General features: G+C 30.3%; 3 protein-coding genes across 6 annotated transcripts; 1 reads left to right on the top strand and 2 right to left on the bottom strand.

The window, feature by feature from the left end:
- Positions 1 to 3,102: 3,102 nt before the first annotated feature.
- Positions 3,103 to 5,124, bottom strand: LOC137833110 (uncharacterized). The gene is made up of 2 exons (XM_068641482.2): positions 4,407 to 5,124; positions 3,103 to 3,609 (listed from the first exon to the last, which is right to left on the bottom strand). The coding sequence occupies exons 1-2, from the start codon at positions 4,858 to 4,860 to the stop codon at positions 3,530 to 3,532; spliced, it is 534 nt and encodes a 177-aa protein (XP_068497583.1). The 5' UTR covers positions 4,861 to 5,124; the 3' UTR covers positions 3,103 to 3,529.
- A 2,826-nt stretch (positions 5,125 to 7,950) lies between these two features.
- LOC137831794 (sequence-specific DNA binding transcription factor) lies at positions 7,951 to 12,039 on the bottom strand. Of its 4 annotated transcripts, none has more exons than XM_068639603.2 (7): positions 11,868 to 11,997; positions 11,644 to 11,722; positions 10,109 to 10,310; positions 9,887 to 10,016; positions 9,610 to 9,810; positions 9,343 to 9,510; positions 7,951 to 8,525 (listed from the first exon to the last, which is right to left on the bottom strand). In XM_068639603.2, the coding sequence occupies exons 3-7, from the start codon at positions 10,240 to 10,242 to the stop codon at positions 8,082 to 8,084; spliced, it is 1,077 nt and encodes a 358-aa protein (XP_068495704.1). In that variant the 5' UTR covers positions 10,243 to 10,310; positions 11,644 to 11,722; positions 11,868 to 11,997; the 3' UTR covers positions 7,951 to 8,081. The 4 variants fall into 4 exon arrangements, with proteins under 4 accessions (XP_068495704.1, XP_068495706.1, XP_068495702.1 ...); XM_068639605.1 differs by having other exon boundaries at positions 11,872 to 11,984; XM_068639601.1 differs by lacking the exon at positions 11,644 to 11,722 and having other exon boundaries at positions 11,868 to 12,039.
- Positions 12,040 to 13,422: 1,383 nt separating this feature from the next.
- Positions 13,423 to 19,750, top strand: TPR10 (ankyrin repeat family protein). Its single transcript, XM_068639600.1, has 13 exons — positions 13,423 to 13,579; positions 13,685 to 13,747; positions 13,835 to 14,005; positions 14,109 to 14,240; positions 14,640 to 14,779; positions 15,178 to 15,264; positions 15,702 to 15,827; positions 16,019 to 16,171; positions 16,706 to 16,774; positions 18,320 to 18,421; positions 18,669 to 18,839; positions 18,928 to 19,007; positions 19,406 to 19,750. Exons 1-13 carry the CDS (start codon positions 13,549 to 13,551, stop codon positions 19,458 to 19,460), a joined length of 1,380 nt encoding a protein of 459 aa, XP_068495701.1. The 5' UTR covers positions 13,423 to 13,548; the 3' UTR covers positions 19,461 to 19,750.
- Positions 19,751 to 20,128: the final 378 nt, after the last annotated feature.

The raw sequence follows: 20,128 nt of genomic DNA, 5'->3' as shown, positions 1-20,128 counted from the left end.
GGAGAATTTAGCAGGAATGAGCCTTAACTTCCATCGAGCTAACCTAAGAAAGAAACAGCAAAGAGATCTTATAAGAAGCATCATTATAACATGTCAAACTACAAAAATGGAAGAAGAAAAATAACTTAAGATCTAATTAATCAAAAGTTGAAGACGATTTCTTCTTGCACCTCCGTGCTTTCTTTCTGTACATTCATAGAAGATGTGAAATGACAAGTTTATTTTTTTCTTCGTCTTTTTTATTGACACATATCTTTTTTTTCTTCTGAATTTTAAAATTCTAAACTCTAGGATTTATAATACAAAATTTTGAAAGATATTTTTAACCCAAAAATACATTTTAAACCCTAAATTTATAAAATAATATTCAACTTAATTTATATAATAATTAATTATTTTTTACTTTTTAAAATTAATTTTTATTTCATTATTTTCTCGTAGGGTTTATTATCATCCCCACCTTTACACCATCACCGTTGCAGAAGAAAAAGAAGAGAAGGAAAATACTGCATAAGAACAAAACAATTTTGTTCCAAAAAATTATGTTTGGAAAACACATTTTGGAAGATATTATATATGTTTAAAAAAAATTGTTCCATAAATCCTGTTTTGAAAAGTTTGTTTCAAAATATATTTCATATATTCCAAAAAATTTATTCTAAAAATCTTATCTTGTTTCAAAAAATATGTTTGGAAATGTGTTCCATAAATTTTAGAAACTGTGTTTTGGAAAAAAACGGATAATCTGAAAATCATTTTAAAGAAGAGTAAAATTGTAATTTTGAAATTTGTGGGGTGCAGATTCAAAAATGGGAGTCAGGAAGTAAAAGTCTTTTAGGTTTATATTTGACATATTAGCAACCTTAATTATGATTATACTGATAAAGAAAGTATAAAAAACCTACAGCATTAAAAAATATTATATTAATTGGGATATTAAAAATTATTCTTAACATAAACTAGGAATATTTATGTACTCCATTGTTGATTGTATTACCCTATTTTGACATAGCGGCAACATAACTTTATTTTGAATGAGTTATAATTTTGTTATTTTCTAGGTTGAATAAGAACAATAAAACAATAATCAAAGAAAATAAAGAAGGAGGAGTTTAAAAGTAAATATTATAAAATTTAAATACCTGTAATTAATTATATACTTTTGTGTATTCATTAATAGTATTTAACTTCAATCTAAGATGGCTAACTTTTATCAAATTTTGATTGTGTTGATTAAGTTGTTCCTCACGTAAATCGGGATCCAAGATCTCTTAATAGTAATGTTACTTTCTAATTTGTTAAGATTTCACATGATCAATGAATGAGATGCAAAGGACACTTCATTATAAAGTTAATTTCTATTTCTATTTTATTTTATTTTAAAAAATCTATTTTATTTGAGTAATGGTGTGTTACAAATGTTTATCTCTACTATAATAACATGGTTGGTAAAAAACAAAACTCTTCCAAATAAATTAACTATTTGAAATGGCAAAGTGACCTCTTATTACACTATAATAAAATTATTATTTAGAAAATAATAATAATTAATTATTATATTAACTAAATTAGATATTATTTTATAAACTAAAAAAATATTAGTATATAAAGTACTTTTCATTATTAACAAAAATTTATAAACTAATTTGTAAAGTGATATCTAGTTAGCTACCAATTATTTTAAATTTTAAAATTGATAGTTAAAATATTGATAGATAATTACTATAAAAAAATTATTAAATAACAATTAAAGAAAAATAAAATTAGTCATTATATTAACTAAATTAGATATTATTTTAAAAACTAAAAAATTATTAGTATCTAAATTGGTTTATATTATTAATAAAAGTTTATAATTTCTAAATTTTTATTAATTATAAAATCTATATTACATACCAATAATTTTTTTAATGTATTAAATAGTTTCTAATTTAGTCAATATAATAACTAAATATTTTAGTCTTTAGAAACTAGTTTATAAATTTTTATTGGTAATAAAAATTACTTTAAATACTAATAATTTTATAATTTATTAAATAATATATAATTTAGTTAATATAATAATTAATTACTTTTTATTTATAAAATTAGGCTCTATTTTATTGTAGAGTTAAACGAATGTAACTTACATTAAGTTTAGTATTTTTTTATATTTATACTACTAAATAAATTTTTAAAACATATGAATAACCAAAATAAATAAAATTTATAAAACTTATGTAAATTAAAAATTAATTGTTACTTAGATAATATATTTATTTAAAATATAGTAAATGATCGTATTGTGAGAAAGCTTAAACGATTAATTGACGCAATTATATCATATATGTATGTATAAATATTTTGCTTTAATTTTTAATTTTGTTGCATTATTAAAATTTAGTTTTAGCAATATTCTCCCAAATACACGTTTAAGAGAATTTTCATTTGTAGAAAAAGGTTTTGTTGACACCTATGAAGCTCAGACATTTCTCTTAAATCGGATACCAAAACTCGTATGATACGTATCCGTGAAGTGTTTAATTCAAAAAATATTTGTTGAATTTTTGACAATTCTAGCACGATTTTAACACAATTTTAAAAAAGAAAAATACATTAATTTTTTAAAACTCAAACTTATTGCATGAATTTTTATTATGATTATAAAAATAAGAAACAAATCTTTTTAAACCAGTAATAAAAAACATATTTTTGTTCCAAAAAAATATCTGCAACATACTTGTGTACATAAACCTTTGTTGTCAATTTATATAATTCCTAATTATGCAATATATAGATCGGTATCCTCGTGTCCTACATTTTAGAAATTATACGTATTTCTGTATCGTATCCGTGTCCGTATCGTATCAATATCCGTGTTAGTGTCTATGCTACATTGACACTCTTCTAACAAATAAAAAAATTGTTATTTTGACGTGAAAATATATGTGACATAGTGTAACTTTAAAATTAATCAATTTTAATAAAAAAATATTTTTCTCTCGTGCTATAATTTGGTGAAATTTCTCAACACTAAATTGAGTTTTATGTTGTAATAGCTAGCTCATGTTTCAAAAGTTGTTGCATGCGTAGAGTAAAATTAGAAGAATAATTGTATGGTATTTTGTGACATTCACTGAAACATTCGAATGAAACACGAATCTTAGATGCAAATACATTTCATTTGTAACATACGATGTAGTATTTACCAGTGGCTCAAAATTGTACAAGTGAATGGACCTCGGAGAGACATTTCCACATATGAAAACATATGTATAAAAACGTAAAAAAAGGGGTATTTGATTTAGACCAACCAATTTGAGCCAAGCATTGTGTGAGTATGTTTAGCTCCCAAAAAAACCCCACAGAAAGCAGCACAGTTTTGTTTTGTTTTTTCCTTTTCTTCCAACTGTGCAGAAACCAAAATAGAACGATACTTGTCAACTTTATTCAGATTTCAGATTCTGTTTATTGCCTTCTTGCTCTCTTTCTTTGTGCATATCTATAGAACATATCTTTCTCTGTACAAGACATCATTTTCTTCCACTCTTCAATGAGACTGCATTACAGAACAAGCTACAGCCTGAGCCCAATGCCTCAACTTCGTCTTTACATGTTCAGGGTCGTCTCCTGCATACCACTTCTCATCAACAACCATAACTTTTAACCATTCATCATGCCGCAAATATAATATGTGAATAAAAAATTCAAACAAATATTATATATCCACTTTTTATTCTATAGATGACTGTAATATCATCTTAAAACTTAAAACTACATTTTAAACTTAAAACAACTTTATAAAGAAAAATGATAGGTTGACAATGTGATAGGTTTAGAAATAAATATATATAGTAAATGGTAAATTTGTAATTAAATGATATAAAAAAATATTAAAATAATAGTATTGAGAGTTGTAATGTGGTTGTATAAAAAATTGAGATTGTTCATATATCATTGTCCATTTACAAAATCGATAAGATGTTTTCACCTATTTAAATATTGTGAATTAGTCATTTGACATACATGCACACTTTTGTAAAGAGAACATGTATTATTATGAAGTGTATTAAGAAGTGGACTTTAAGCCTAATTTAATCTATAAACATGAGGTGAGTACATGAGGTGAGTTTTGCACCCTCTTATATATTATGAAATCTCATCATCTCTAGTCGATGTGAAATTTCAACACACGCTCGAACGTGAGATAATATATTATGGATGGTCCGATAACGGTGCGATAGCGGATGACCTGATACGTCCAACAAACATTCCATAGGATATGTTTTTTAAATGACTCTGATACCATATTAAGAATTGAACTCATAGAATGAGGTTTGCACCCTTTATATACTATGAAATCTCTTAATCTTAGTCGATTTGGGATCTCCAATAAAGTAAAATTTGAAAGAAAATGAAAAACTGACCTGGGCTACAAATCTTCCAAGAATCATCAAGTGATGGCTGTGGTGGAGCGTTGATGAGGCTGCCAAAGGAAGAGGCGGCACGGCTGTGAGGGGTGGAGACCGGTGAAAGCTGGCGGTTGACGGCGAAGTAGAGGTCTAGAGCAGGCAATGTGTCGCACAATGTCTGGCCGTCTTCCTCCTTGAAACCGAACCCTAATTCTATGCAGCCTTTAAGCTCGTGAAGGTCATCGTCGGTGACGTCATCGCAGTGGTGAAAACTGTTCCTCCTCGTCCTCGTCCTCCCCTCTTGCTTCCTCTTTCTCTCCCACGCTATTTCTCGCGGCATCTCAACCATCGATAACTGCTTCGACAAAAAACGCTTCCTCTTCTTCAACGCCTCTCCTGCAAACGCAACATGCTGCTGCAACTTCGTTTCTACCTCCTGAAACCCCACTCGCTGCTCCACTTCTCCCATTTATACCTCACCGATTCAATGTATATTTATTTACACCTATTGACGCATGAACAATGTATCTATATATCTATCTCTCTCTATATATTAGGCAAAAGGGTCGTTTGTTTATACGTCGAAGAAGAAGAATTGATGAGTGTGTACGGATAGATGAATGTGTGGGTAGTGGTGGTCGACGGCGGAGGCAACCTTGAAAGAAGGTGGCTGCCCTCGCCGTGAAGGGTTGATTGGTGTGTGATGATAAAATAATTACTAGAGTTAATTAATGGTGAAAGTGGAAAATGAAGGGAGCTAAATAACAATAACAAGAGATTATTAAAGGGGGTTTTAATTTGGTAGTTGGTGGTTGACCACCCGTTTCTAACTGTCAGCAACGGTTAACTATAGAATACGATAACACAAATCAGAATGTGCTTTACTTTAACCCTTCCCAAATTTATGAGGCTCTTGCTTCATTCCACTAATAGCATTGCATTTATGTACATAATTCTTAATTAGATTATGAGTTAATTTTTAATGATAAAATCAAATACACTCTGTCACTGTTTCTTAATCTTTCAAAAACAAAATGTAGTCAGAAAATATTTGTAGTGAGAACTTTAAAATTATATTTAATTAGCTCTATATAGTTTTTTTTTTTCAAATTTTTGAATATTTACTTCTAATACCCCCTTCTTGTGTTTCGTGACTTTTTTTTATTATGGTTTTCTTTCTTCATTTAAAACTACACTAGAAAAACAAATCTTACGCACATTTTCTTTAATTTTTAAATAATGGTTTTAGTACATCACAACATTAATTTTATTATTTTAATTGCTTCAAATGTATGTTGAAAATACATGTATTTTTTTTATAGATTGTAGACTATCATCTTTAGTACTATTATGATACAATTTAATCATTTCTAGTTTTTTTTTTATCAAAATAAATAATATTAAATTTTAATAAATAAACAATTTTATCTGGAGTATGATTAGGACAGAAGATAGTTTACTGCAATGAACCTTTTCATAATATCAATTATCTAGTGATGTACATATTTTGAATAAGTGATGTAAGACAAATCAAGTGACAAAAAACTTAAGAATTAAAGCAAGAAGTGTAATAATATAGGCATATTCTCTTACATAAGTAGAGTTTAATACATATTTTTAAATTAAATGCTAACATAATAATATATCTATCTTCCAATTAAAGAATTATGCATATGTATGCCGAAAATGGTTATATCAGTACTAGAACGTCATTGGAGAAAAAAAACTTGTACTGCAACAATTATAATTAGTTTAACGTATAGAATATTAGCCTTAAACTGCCTAACTTTTATGTAAAAAAGTTCTACCAAGAAAATTATTAAAATAGAAACTAAAACTATTAGTCAGACTAAATGAAATATTATTTTAAAAATTAAAAAAAAAAATATTTAAAGTAATTTTTATTATTAATAAACATTTTAAATTTTATAATCTAATTTAGATGTAAATAATTTTGTAGTCTCTAAAATAATATCTAATTTAAATAATATGATGATTAATTTTTTTTATTTTTAAAATTATTTTGTTTAGTGGTTAGAGTTGATTCTTTGTGTTTCAAATAACTAATCTTTAGTATATAGCTAGGAGTGGAATAATATGGGTAAAAAACTCAAGTGTCTATGTATGCTTTTTTTTTATCTCAAAAGAAGATAAGGTGGGTAACCAAAAATTTGTATACTTGTATATGTTAAAATTAACATTGAGAGTACTTGTGTAATATTTTATTATAGTGGAACATTTTAAAACTTTATTAAAAAAGAATTAGACAAATGTCCAATTGAGCGAACCAATATAAAAGAAGTTTCACTTATATTTTTCATTACACGTTTCTATTATTTTCTTACATATAAAAAAGCTATAAAAACTTTATTTAACCAATCTTCTAGAACTTCCTTGATATAGGATATATTTAGATTAATCCTATAGTCAAAATCTTGATACGAAGAATTCTCATCTTCCTAGGAATAATTTTGATTAATAACATTCATTTCTAAATTTAAAAGACGGTCTAGAACTTTAGATAAAACTTTTTATGATTGTTGAGAGTTTTCATACCATTTAGATCTTGGCATTAAATTATTATTTTTTAATTATTTTCATGAACAGTATTTTAAAATAACTAATTCAAAAATAAAGGTCAAAATAATAATTATTATAATAAAATATAATAGTATTTGTACATTCATATATATATTTAATATAAAATTTAGAACCTATAGATATCTATAACACAAATTACATAATAAATAAAATTTCGTTATATATATATATATAATATTCTTATTTGACTTTATTGGACACAATCTCTAGTTTTTAAACACGTTGTCTCATTAACTAGGATGTAAAGTGTCTAAATTTATATGAAAATCAATTGATCACTCGTTTGCGGAGGTTAAAAGCAAACAAAAACTCACTGATCATGGCACTAGTTTTAAACACCAAATCGGAACATTAATCAACTAATACCAAACGAGTACTTAATAGATGGTTTGAATGGATATGAAGTAGTTATAGGCCTGCTTTATTACCCTACAACGTACTGTATATAAACAGAAAGATCTTATACAGTAACTACATTAATTTAAAAAAAAAATATTTGGACACCCTCTATTATTTAAACAATCGGTTAATAACTTAATTTTAACAATGTAATAAGAATATGCACAGGAGTCAACAAAAATTATTTAATTAAATATCATTATAATTATTATATAAATTATTATATGCCTCGTTGCAATTATCAATATCATTGTCCTAATTTCAAAGATCAGTCATTAAAAAAACCATTAAATTAACTGGTACGTCTCAGGTGGATCAAATCACTAATTGTTAGAATCACTAATTGCTTGAGGAATATGGCCCTTTAAAGGAATCTGTGATTGAATGTTATAACAGGCAGATTCTTCATGCGCTAGCTTGCTTGCATGCAAGAAACACTGTGCAAGGACAATCTCTCTCTCTATCATTATGTATACACACACATTGATATTGATGATTGTTTTCAGTTCTTCAATAAGAACACCGCATTAGTCCTTGTAATTGAGCATATACTAGGGGATTTCAATATAACGATTTTTTCATGTGAAGTTTACCATAACCGAAATTATCCAGACAAAATTGACCTAAGTACGCACACACGACTTAAAAATGTGATTACCAACTTACACCTCTAAAACACTTATTATCATCTCAAAATGAATAATCCTTCAAATCAGATTTAGAGTCACCTAATTCCGTGTCTGCCATGCACTCTTCCTCAGTAAGTGGTGGGAGCTGCCTTGTCTTCCGCTTCATATTGTGCTTGTGCCAGTCACTCTTGTGATGTTCCCTGTATAGCTTTGAGTCATCAAAACAAACATTACATGTTTTGCACTTGTTTTGCTTTTGTTGTACCTCAGTAGGCCTACTCGTAGATGAAATTGTTTGTTTTTGAAGTTTCTCATTCAGATCAAGCACAGAATCATGAGTTTCTTTGGGCAATGGTGCAGGCATATCCTCATAATCATTGTATTGATCCACATGTGTATCCCCCTCCACATAAAGAGAGTGAGCAAGAACATCAAATCTTCCATGCATCTTATTCATAACAAAGTCATGACAATCCTTATATAGACCAGGTTCCATTTCAAAAACCTGCAATTCAAATCCAATCAGAGATTATACCGTTATCCCTCAACATATTAGCAGATTCAAGATTAACCATATACATACACAATGTGAAGAAATAGCAAATTCACACAAATTTAGGAAAGGATAAATGTTAATGTAACAGAGACAATAACAGGAGAATCAAGGAACAGTTTCAGAAATAGATTATCCCTTTGGGAGTGAGGTAGGAAAGAAAGTCCAAAAATAGAGCTGATTTTGCATTAGTACTATTCTTTGATTAGCAGATTGAATATTTCTATAACTAACGAGAAATGGCAAAAACATTCTACATATCAGTCATAATTAGCTAAAAGCAACAACGGAATACCAAGTCATGCTATGTGTAGCTTCATTTACAAATGAACAGGACTCAAACTTGAACAATAACCACATACAATGTCAGAAAGAATGTGATTGACCAAATGCTAGAATCAGATCATCAACACAACTACTTGAAACTGGACCTTTCGTTAGCTCTACAAAGCTTATTTGAACTTATGAAAGTGTCCTGTGACTCTTATAAGCTCTTATACAGAAGCTTAAAGATTATTTCACTAAGGTTTTAAGTCAATTTTATGAATAAGTTATAGTATGATAAATTTCAAATAGAAGTGCTTAATTAAGTGGCTTCATTAATAAAGACTTAATTAAAACTACCAACCAACCATTGTCATCCTTAGTGTACTTTCAGGTGATAGTATGCAATACTGAGAAATAAAAAAACCAGTACAGCTAATTTAAAATAGAATTGGCCATGGAACTATCGTTGTTTACAACTATACGAGAAATAGCAAGTACTTACAACAGATAACTGAGTAGAGGATCCTTCTTTAGAAATAACAGTAGCATTCCATTCCTTCAGCTTTTCTAAAAGATGAGGCAATTGGTCCGGAGGAGCAGTAGCACGTATTCTCAATGGACATCGTTTTATAGGGAAGTGCTTTTGGAGTTCTTGAATTAACTCCAGAGCCTGTATCATATAAAAAATACCAGAAAAATCAGCATAATAACATCACTGTAAGCGTTAAATAAATGAGAAGATAGTAGCGTAGAATCATTTAGGAGAAACCTGCTTCTTGGAGGTGCTGTGTGGATCGACAGCAAAATGGATTTCCCGCATGAGGCGTTCAATCATACTGATAGTATAAGGGCGCTGAGTCTCGGTATTGTATGTCTTGTGCATTACTATGGTTGCAATATCCCTGAACTGACTTGACAATATTGATTCCCTCTCTTTCCCAGCTACCTGAAGCTCCCCTTTCTTTAAAATCTGCCCCCTCAAACAAAAAAGAGAAAAATGTTATTGATATTATTATAAACTTCTGATGTGAGGCTTCCTTACTTACATCTAAGCATATGTTAGTCTGGTCATCAGTTCCAAAAGCTGCAATTAAATCCTTGGACTTGGCAAGAACCCCTTTGGAAACATTGGAATAAACTGTTTGGGACTGCAGCACTTCGTCCAGATCCTTTTCCCTGTTGACAGAAATTTAATGTAATGGGAAATTTGGAGATTGTGTAGCATATGTATTATTAATAATGAAGAGAGGGAAAAGAAAGGAGGTTACACTCCAGAACGCCAAGAGAGGACAGTGTTAGGGTAGCATGCAATTTCAAAGCGCATGCCATGCTTCTTCAGCCGCACCACTGCCACATTTGTTAGCCTCTTCTGCCCTACTGGCTGCACTAGTGTTCTAGACATCTCTTTCTCTCTTTGCTTTCTTTGCTACTGTATGCCTCCTCTTTGCTTCAAGCTTGGTTGGGTTGAACCTTGATGAATGAGAAAAAAAAATCAATAAATAAAGCACAGTTTCAGTGTAAATACAATGTTGTTATGTTTTTAAATCTCTTAATGGCATTCTCAAACTTATCCATTACATGTATGCAAGCAAGTTGATGCTTTGGGCTACAAACTGTAAGCCCTTAGGAGCATGCAGCTATGTGTGTCAACAGTGGACAATACTACCTGTTTTGCCTTAGTCCCAAATACAGTTTAATATGAGCTTGAAAAGCCATCAAGTGCATGTTTGGATTAAGGTTTACAAACTTTATTGAGTTAAAATTATGTTTGCAAACTGAGATTGCAAAAGCAACCTAGGTCTTGCTTTCACAAAACAGTGTTCAGTTAAACTTTAACGTGCAAACGTCCTTTTAAGAGTAATGAACATGTCAGGAAACTAAGTTAGAGTGGCCGAGACTGAAAACCAAAAATAGCTGAAGATGAATTTACTCCCACTTGAAAGAAAAATGGAAAAATGCACAAGAGATCATTCATCTCTTAGCTGATTCGTATGTATACATCAATCATATTCAAAAAAATATATGGGTAACCTACACACAGGTGACCGATAGATAATACAAAACAGATACATTAACCTATTCAAATAAGTTAAAGAATTCTGACACTCCCAAAACCTGGAGTAATTGGGAATCAAATTGGGAAGTGAAATGTACTGAATAAAAAAGAAGAGGGAAAACAGACGTGGATACAATTTACTAAACACAACCGTAAAATGAAAGATGGTCCAAAATTTATGATCAAGCATTTCCTTATTATAACATATAAGCATATTTCTCCACCGTTGCAGACAAGATGGACTAAGGAACTTCATCAATTACACTTTCTTTGTTATCTCTGTTTTTGGATAACAGAACAGCAGGTATTCTTCTGATTTCGTACTGTGTGGCTATGTTGGGACTGTTATCAGTGTTACACTTTTACAATGCAATTTTTACGGCATACTCTTTTGTTAATTCTTCAAGCACGGCTACTATGATCCTGCGTGGACCACACCACACATGATGCCTAAAACTCTACCAGCATGAATATGTTACTACTCGCACCGCAAAACAGGGCTAGCCACTTGTTACTGCCTAAATACTTTCTTATGCAAAATAAAGTCAAAACTTCAACAAAAGAAACATAGATGATATTCAACAATTTGGGTGCAAAATGTTAACTACTGATATGAAGTTTTATTCAATGATACTCCTAGAACGATTTGGGGGCAAAATGTTAATGACTGTATACTTTTATCCCTTTGATGTGACTTTTATTTGAATGAAATACAATAAGATAACAATCATCCAAGTATTGGATTACCTTCATTTGCGGCTTCAAAACTGAATTTGTTTGGCCAACTAAACCCTACCTCCCAATCAAACATTTAATTTAAACCCAACTAAAACAAAACGAACACAATCAAAAACAGAGGATTATGACCAGAACAAGATCACATAAAACATACGAAGATTTCAAGAAAATTAAAGAAATGACAAATTGATCAATTGAAAAGCAAATGATAGAGAAAAAGAATGAGTGTTCACCGACGGGGTCAGATCCTTCAGAGCCCGTCAATGGAAGAAAATGAAGCTAGATTGAAGCTAGGGCACGAATGCGAAAGAAAGGGAAAGAATCTCCAAATGGACTACGAAGTTTTTATTAAAATGAATTCAGGTAAAATAAAGTATGCATTTATCATCATTTCAAATGAATTATGCATTTGTTATTACCGTAGTTATATTTTATCTGGATTGAATTGTGTGTTTATTATTATTAGAAATTTATTTATTATTCTTTGAGATGAATTATGAATTTAATATTATAATGAATGTATTACCGTAAATTAGTTAAATATTAGATGGGCAATAATAATATAACTGTAAGAGAATATTAAACGCTAAAAAGGACATATACCTAAAAACAAAAATATTTTAAATAGTGACAATTAAAAATATTGAAACGAATATTCTCTTAAATGAATTTTACATTTACTATTATAATATATTTACTTGAAAATAATTGTGCCTTTACTATTATTTTATTGAATTACTTTTTACTATTATTATTTTAAATAAATTATATATTTATTATTGGGATGTATTATTCGTTTCTTATTATTTGAAATATATTATGATTTTTTAAAATTAAATGTTCATTTATTATTATAATAATTTTATTTGAAATGAGTTTTGTATTCTATTTTGTAACGATTGTGATATTATTATTATTATTATTATTATCTTAAAGTTACACCGCATTTATTACTATTTGAAATAAATTATGTTATTATTATTTGAAAATAATTATAATTTATTGTTAAACTAAATTATACATTTAATATTTTTTGAAATTAATTATACATTTATTATTATAATTTAATCACTCTCCCTATTCATATAAAATGAAATTATTTTTTATTTGTTTTAAAGAAATTTAAAGATATTATTTTTCAAATTATACCCTTATTTATATTTTTATTATGATTTAAAAATTAAATAAAGTTTCAATGGACGCAAATATATTAAACTGAGAAATATTTACAAGTGTGATATACAGAGAAAATGTAGAAGAAAAAAATATGTGAAATTCAACGATAACTTATAGAAAGATAAAAAATAAAAATAAAAGTTCAAAAACCCTTTGATTCACATTAAGAAATATAAAACGAGGTAGTAGTTGTAGTTACAATTAATTAATTAGACGGAAATGTATAGTGTGTCTACTTTTTTACTATTTTATCTCATTTTAAAAATTTAATATTTACATGTAATTTAATTATATATATATATATATATATTTATTAAGTTAAGAGTTAAACATGTCTTATACTTTCATGCTACAAACTTTACAGGACTTATAGTAAATAAACTAACTAGAATAATTCTTTTTTTTTACTTGACAACTAAATTTTCAGTATAAACTAAAATATTAAAATATTTTGTATTGAAATGTTATAAATATATTTATATTAAAAAATAAACACTTATAAAATTTAATTTCAATAATTTTTTATTACGAATCAATAATTTTTTTATTACGAATAATATGGAGTAGTAAAATTTGAACTAAGACATATTTAACCTTAATTAAAAGTTATGTAGTCATACCTAGCTGTAGACGGCCGCAGTGGAACACTTCATGTTATTTGAGAAAACAGTGAGACTGTAGTTTACTGCAAAACCCTTCGTTTTCTTCTTCTTTCTCGCTTTTCTCTACTCCATTGTTATGGCTTCCGACGCTTCCGACGCACTCGCAGGTCACATCGTGCTATCTTCATTCTCTATTTCCATATCTCTTTCTCTATCTGAATCGATTGTTAGTAATTACTCACGCTCTCTCTCTTTCGTATGTGAAATTGCAGTGAGGCAAAAAGTTCAGTTGTTTCTGAATGCCGCTCGAACTGGATCAATTGATCTCTTAAAGAGTATGTATGTATTACGCTTTGTGTTATGCTATGCTGCGTGCCTCTATTGCATTGCATGTTATTATTAGTGTGTTTTTGGTTTTGCAGAATTGGCGGTGCAGCTGGACGAGGGGAAGGATTTGGCGAAATCCGTGGAAGCAATAAAGGACGCGAATAAGCGAGGAGCACTGCATTTTGCAGCGCGTGAAGGCCAAACCGCTGTTTGCGACTACCTCTTAACCGATTTGAAGCTCCCTGTTGATTCTAAAGATGATGATGGTGCTTCTTCTACCCCTATCTCTCTCTCTATGTATATATGGTTCATACTTGTAGTATAGTTGATTAATGATAATTACCTGTTGTTATTGCTATTGCTTTTTAGGAGAGACAGCTCTCATTCATGCTGCTCGTCAGGGACATACCGCCACTGCTAAGTATCTGATTGACCATGGTGCCGATCCCACTATAGCTAGCAATTTAGGGGCTACGGCCTTACACCATTCTGCAGGGATAGGTATGCACTCCTCACCTCTCCTGCTGCTAAATATTTTGCTTTTTATGAAACTAATTACTATATCGCCAAAATGAATGTGTTTTATGTTCCTCTATTTTCACTCAAAATTGATTTTACTCTCTGTATATTCAATTCTATGATTTTGTTGATACCCGTATATAATTGGTGACTGTAGTCCCTTATTCCTGTATCCTATAAGTTTTATAAAGAGGGACGGGATTAGCGATTAAGGCCTATTTTATCTAGAAAGTGAGGGGTTTAAAACATATTTTACCTTAATTATTAAATAAATAAATTTTCCTAGTGTGTTGTTGTCTTTGTTGTGCAATTATAGAATAGTATTCCTGAGTTCTGTCACCTTATTCTCATTTTTTTTCATCTTTCTCATTTTTGTTGCAGGAGATACTGAACTGCTCAAGTACTTGCTGTCCAAGGGAGTTAATCCTGATCTAGAAAGTGATTCAGGAACGCCTTTGGTTTGGGCTGCTGGTCATGCCCAACCAGATGCTGTCCGCGTACTGTTGGAACATGGTGCAAATGTATGTCCTCTTTTACTTTGTTGCCTATTCTTAGTGTTATTCATTGGAAGCTTTATCTCAAGGAGTTTTTATTAACTCTAGTTTCTTGTTTTTTAATGAATTTTGTATGCAGTTCCAGGTGTTAGTATGTACCATTCTGTCTTTTGTTTCCAAATATATATATATATATATATATATATATATATATATATTATATTCTTCTGTCACTAATTCTATGGTTTAATTAGTGAAACCAGCATAAGCTTTATTAATCTTCCTTGTATGGTATGGTTAAAAAGAAATGGTCTTTTAACAATTATGCGCTTGCATAGAAGATTTCATTTTTAGTTTTTTTAATTATATTTTATTAAATAGTTCCATTCTATATTCCCTTTCATCTTGACGATCTTGCTTTGCAGCCTAATGCTGATACTGATGATGGTATTACTCCACTTATTTCGGCTGTGGCAGCTGGTTCTCTGGCATGTTTAGAGATATTAATTCAGGTTCCACATCTTTCTCAATCTATAAACTTATACTTTCCTGCAGTGCAAATTAATTATACAATGTATGAGTACTCTAAAAGTTTTGTTATGCTAGCCAAATTACTGATGACTAATGGGTTAATGTAACTTTTTTTCTCATCCAACATACTAGGATAGAAAAGTTTCTGATATTTATGCAGACTTATATACATATATAGAAATCTTGTTTAAGGAATCAAATTCATAATGTTTTATCGAAAATAATTATATCGCAACATGGTAAGATATGTAGCATAGATTTTTTTCAATACACTGGATTTAGACTATTGTTTTACTGGTTTTATGTGAAGGTGGATTAGTTTGTAGATATTTATGATTGTAAGGTGCTGTTTTCTTCCTTTATGTTTTTTTTTTGTCTCATGCTATATAGTTACATTTGAATATTTATTTATATGCAGGCAGGTGCTAAAGTAAATATAAGTGCAGGTGGAGCAACAGCTTTGCACATTGCAGCTGATAATGGAAGTGTAGAACTAATAAATTGCTTGTTAAAAGCTGGAGCTGATCCTAATATCTCTGACGAGGTGAAACATTTAAAGTCCTAACATTTTCTTATACTGTTAGTGTAGGAATCAATGAACAAAAAAATAGTTCTTAAAGAGTTAAATTATCTGGAACCCAATAGTGTATGATCTCTTTGCTCGACACAAGTAATGGTTGTTATTGTAGTAAACAATGTACTTCTATTAATATTTGGAATAAAACTTGGCATCAGGATGGGGTCAAGCCAATACAGGTTGCTGCTGCAAGGGGCTCTGTAGGTGCTGTTGAGATATTGTTCCCTTTGACGTCCAAAGTGGATGCTTTTCCAACTTGGACTGTTGGTGGGATACTTGAGTATATGCAATCTGAAACTAACAAGCAACAGGTACTAAATTCTTAAATTTTTCTTTTATACCGAACTGGGTTAGGCAAGACCATATCTCTGCTACAAGATCATTTGATAACTATTTTCTATTTTGAATGTGTCAGCATATGAATTCGTGCTTGAAAAACTACACCATTTCCTTTAAAATACAAATATTTGCCGTGTAAATTTGTAGGTTGTCCAGATGGAAATATGTTATTGCATTTATTTTGTCGTGAAAATCAGGGCAGTATCTAGAATTTTGCTTTATCATTTTAATTTAAAATGTCTCATTAACAGAAGACATGGTCCACGTAAGATGACAAGCAAATATTCCATCTTTCATAAAAAATAGGCGTTATATTCTTCTGCCACCACTAAAATTGTCTATCCTTTTACTGATTTTGCCTACAATTTTTACCAGCATATGTTTTTATCATATTCTATTCATTCCTCATGGTTAAAAATTTGAAACTTTTAATGCTAGTTTGCATTCTGTCTGAGAAAGTGAATTTCTTGTTTTTATTACTAAGTATGAGGAGCAACAATATGCAGGATGAATTGGTAAATGCCAAAGAAACTAATCAGGCCGATGCTGTTTCTTCGGAGCAAAATATCATTGAGGTGTGTTTTTCTTGTATTGATCTTTTATTAGTTGTGGTAGTCAGACTCAGGGATATATTTGGATCAGGATGGGGCTACAAGATTGTAAATCGTGTGATTGTAATAGGATACATGATATAACAAAACCTTTAAATAACAAAATAAATACTTAGTTAAACTGTTAATAATCACAAGATAGAAAGCAAGTCAACCCAGTCATAATAGGTCATAACATCACACATGATAAAACAAAACCTAAGCTAGTCGGCAATAGCTAAACACAAACCAAATAATAATACATGAAATCCTAAATAGTGGCTAGGCCTCTATCTAGTAGAGATCTTTTAGAAAAAGGGGAGTAAAACATCAATGAAATATTTATTTGTTGCATCTTTTCCATCTCCTTCACTAAGCATATTAGTAAGAACATCTCCTTCACTAAGCATGTTAGTAAGAACATCTCCTTCACCAAGCATATTAGTAAGAATATCCTCCTCCACCAATGGTGGCACCGCAAGAATATAATATTCTTGATCTGCAACTTTGTTTGGGTATGTCTAAACATTCATTTCCACTCCCTCCTTCGTTTTCTAATCATTCACTCATCATTGGATGAAACATCATCAAGTCTAACTCCTTGAGTGATCTTCTTGCTAGCTTCTTTTTGGTTGATTTTGAATTAATCACTGTGAAAAGATGTGTAGGCAGTAAGCAATAATTGTGGAATTACTTTTCTTGATTTCAGAAAGAAACAATATAGTGGCTATCACATTATCTATTTTCTTTAAACCAAAACAAATGCAAAAGGACTACATGATTTTGAGTTTACTTGTTGATCTCACAAATCCTGCACATACTCTGACATGTGTGCAGGTGGCACAAACAGAAATTGTTGTCTTGGCCTTTCTGTCTCACAATTTTCTTTATGTCAAAGATCGTGGCATTCATTATCTTTGTTTTCCATTGCATATTTGTATTTACTATCTTTGTTTTTCAAAATATTTTACATTTATATTTTTTACCTGTTTTACACATTTAATTTTTAGTTTATCTATTACAGTATGCTTTATTCCACAATTAAAGTCTCTTTAATCTTTTAAAATAAATGTAGTAGCATTAATAATTTTAATTTGTGCACTGTACTAGTTCTTACTAAAAAGTGTTTTAGTGGGCCCCTTCTGTGGATTCAAATATCATTCTTCTGGTTGACAGCACCAATTTGGGTACGCTTGAACTCTCGTAGAAGATATTTGAGCTTTTATTTAATACATTGTCAGAATGGTAATCCATAATGTTCATCTCTATAATATAAAAGAAATTAATACAAATTTTATCTTTGTTTTTTTATAATTGTTTACTAGGGGTGTTAGAAACACACTCTTATTTATTAAAATTTATTGAAAGCCATCAAATCACAAGAAAAATTTCAGTAAAAAAGATGTGGGATCTGGAAAATTGTGCTTTTCAATAAATTTCAACAAATAAAAGGGAGTGTGTTTAAACGAGTGTGTCAAATAGTATGTTCCTAGCATTTTTCATTTCTTATTTGTTTGTCAACTTATCTAGGTGTCTCCTGAAGCCAAAAAGAGAGCAGCAGAAGCAAAGTCAAGAGGGGATGAGGCCTTTCACAGGAAAGACCATCAAATGGCTGTGGATTTTTATACGCAAGTAAGGTCTTCTGATCCTTCATTTGCCTCCTATGTTACTTATATTTGTTGCACAAGTTATGAACAACCCCTTCTGTTAGTTTTAACTTGTGTGTCTCAATAATGCTTCCATGAACTTATGCAGTGAGTGTCTACCGATATAAGCATACTTGTCTATTGCTGGTTTCCAAAAAAAATAAAAATGCTTATACTTCATTCTCTATGATGATAAAATTGTGTTCTTTTACTTTTTTAAAATGTGTTAACAGGCAATTGATCTGGATCCCACTGATGCTACTTTGCTATCCAATAGAAGTCTCTGCTGGATTAGGTTGGGCCAAGCTGAGCATGCTTTAGCTGATGCAAAGGCCTGTAGAGCTTTAAGACCAGATTGGCCAAAAGCTTGTTATAGGGAAGGCGCAGCTCTGCGTGTGTTGCAGGCATGATATTCAGAAATTGTTTGCCCTTATTAACAGCAGTATGTGTGGTTTACATTTCTAAAACTATACTTGGCTATCCTTGTTGCAGAAATTTGATGAAGCTGCAAATGCTTTTTACGAGGGAGTAATGCTTGATCCTGAAAGTAAGGAGCTTGTAAATGCGTTCAGGTCTGCATACTATTTTATTTATTAACACCCTTTGGCATAATGACATTATTATACTAAGCAAATGGAATTATTATGATCAACATAGTTTTTGTGTCATGGTTTGAGGCAAACATAATTTACTGAAACGTGCATTATACACATTTCAACGTAATTATGCACATGCTTAGGAGAGTACCAGTGTGTGATGTCTTGAGACATTCATAGAAAAAAGATTGAATCACCTGATGAAGGCCATGTTAGTGCCTCGAGTAGGAGAAAAGTGTACCTTACAAAATCATAACAGAAACTACTGCATCCTCGTCTAACAGTTGTGATTGCTACTCGAGTTTTAAGTGATTTATAGATGTAACTCACATTGTCAACCTAACACAGATAGTGTGGCCTTCAATCTTTTACAGGGAAGCTGTTGAGGCTGGGAAGAAATTTCATGGAACAGCCGAAAAGAATTCATAGATGGGCTTTTGCTAATGCCTCTATAAACCGCATTGGTGTGTACGTGTTTTATTTTGCGAAGGCACGAACGTACTGGAAGAGTCATCAGTTAGAAAGGTTATGCATATTTAAAATTTAGTTCAATATGAAAATGGCAGTGCGGGTAAATTTGCATGTCAAATTTCTATCGCCAATTGCTAGTTTTGGTGATTTTGTATTATCCTATACTGTCGTAGGCTTCGTTTGTTCTAAAGTTATGAAAAAAGAAATGATTTTGATAGAATTAATTTGGAAACTTCGAACGTAGTTAAGATGTGTGTTTAAAGATTTACATCGAAACTTTTTTTACGTTAGGGAGTGATGGATGATTTGTTTAAATACCAGAACAATAGGACGCAGTTACAAGGATAAGTGCTAATCCTTACAAGTGTAGCTGATTTTAATTTAAATTAGATTATTTTCGCTCCTTTTGATAAGTCCTCATAATTAGTGTCTATTAAGTATGAGATACGTATAAAAACAGTGACTATTATGCCAGTATCTTTACCAAATAAAAAAAAATTCTTGTTAAGCATTTGTCTAAAATATTATTGTTTAAGTAATCGTAAATGCATTTATTGAAAATCATGGTTGGATTGCATTAATGTTCTCAAATGAAAATATTATTTGAAAACTACCTTCATAACATG

The sequence above is a fragment of the Phaseolus vulgaris genome, chromosome 6, assembly GCF_051622355.1.
Source record: "Phaseolus vulgaris cultivar YP4 chromosome 6, ASM5162235v1, whole genome shotgun sequence".
In the NCBI taxonomy this organism is placed as follows: Eukaryota; Viridiplantae; Streptophyta; class Magnoliopsida; order Fabales; family Fabaceae; genus Phaseolus; species Phaseolus vulgaris.
Note: the sequence above shows the minus strand (reverse complement) of the source record. Positions and strands in the feature narration are given on the sequence as shown.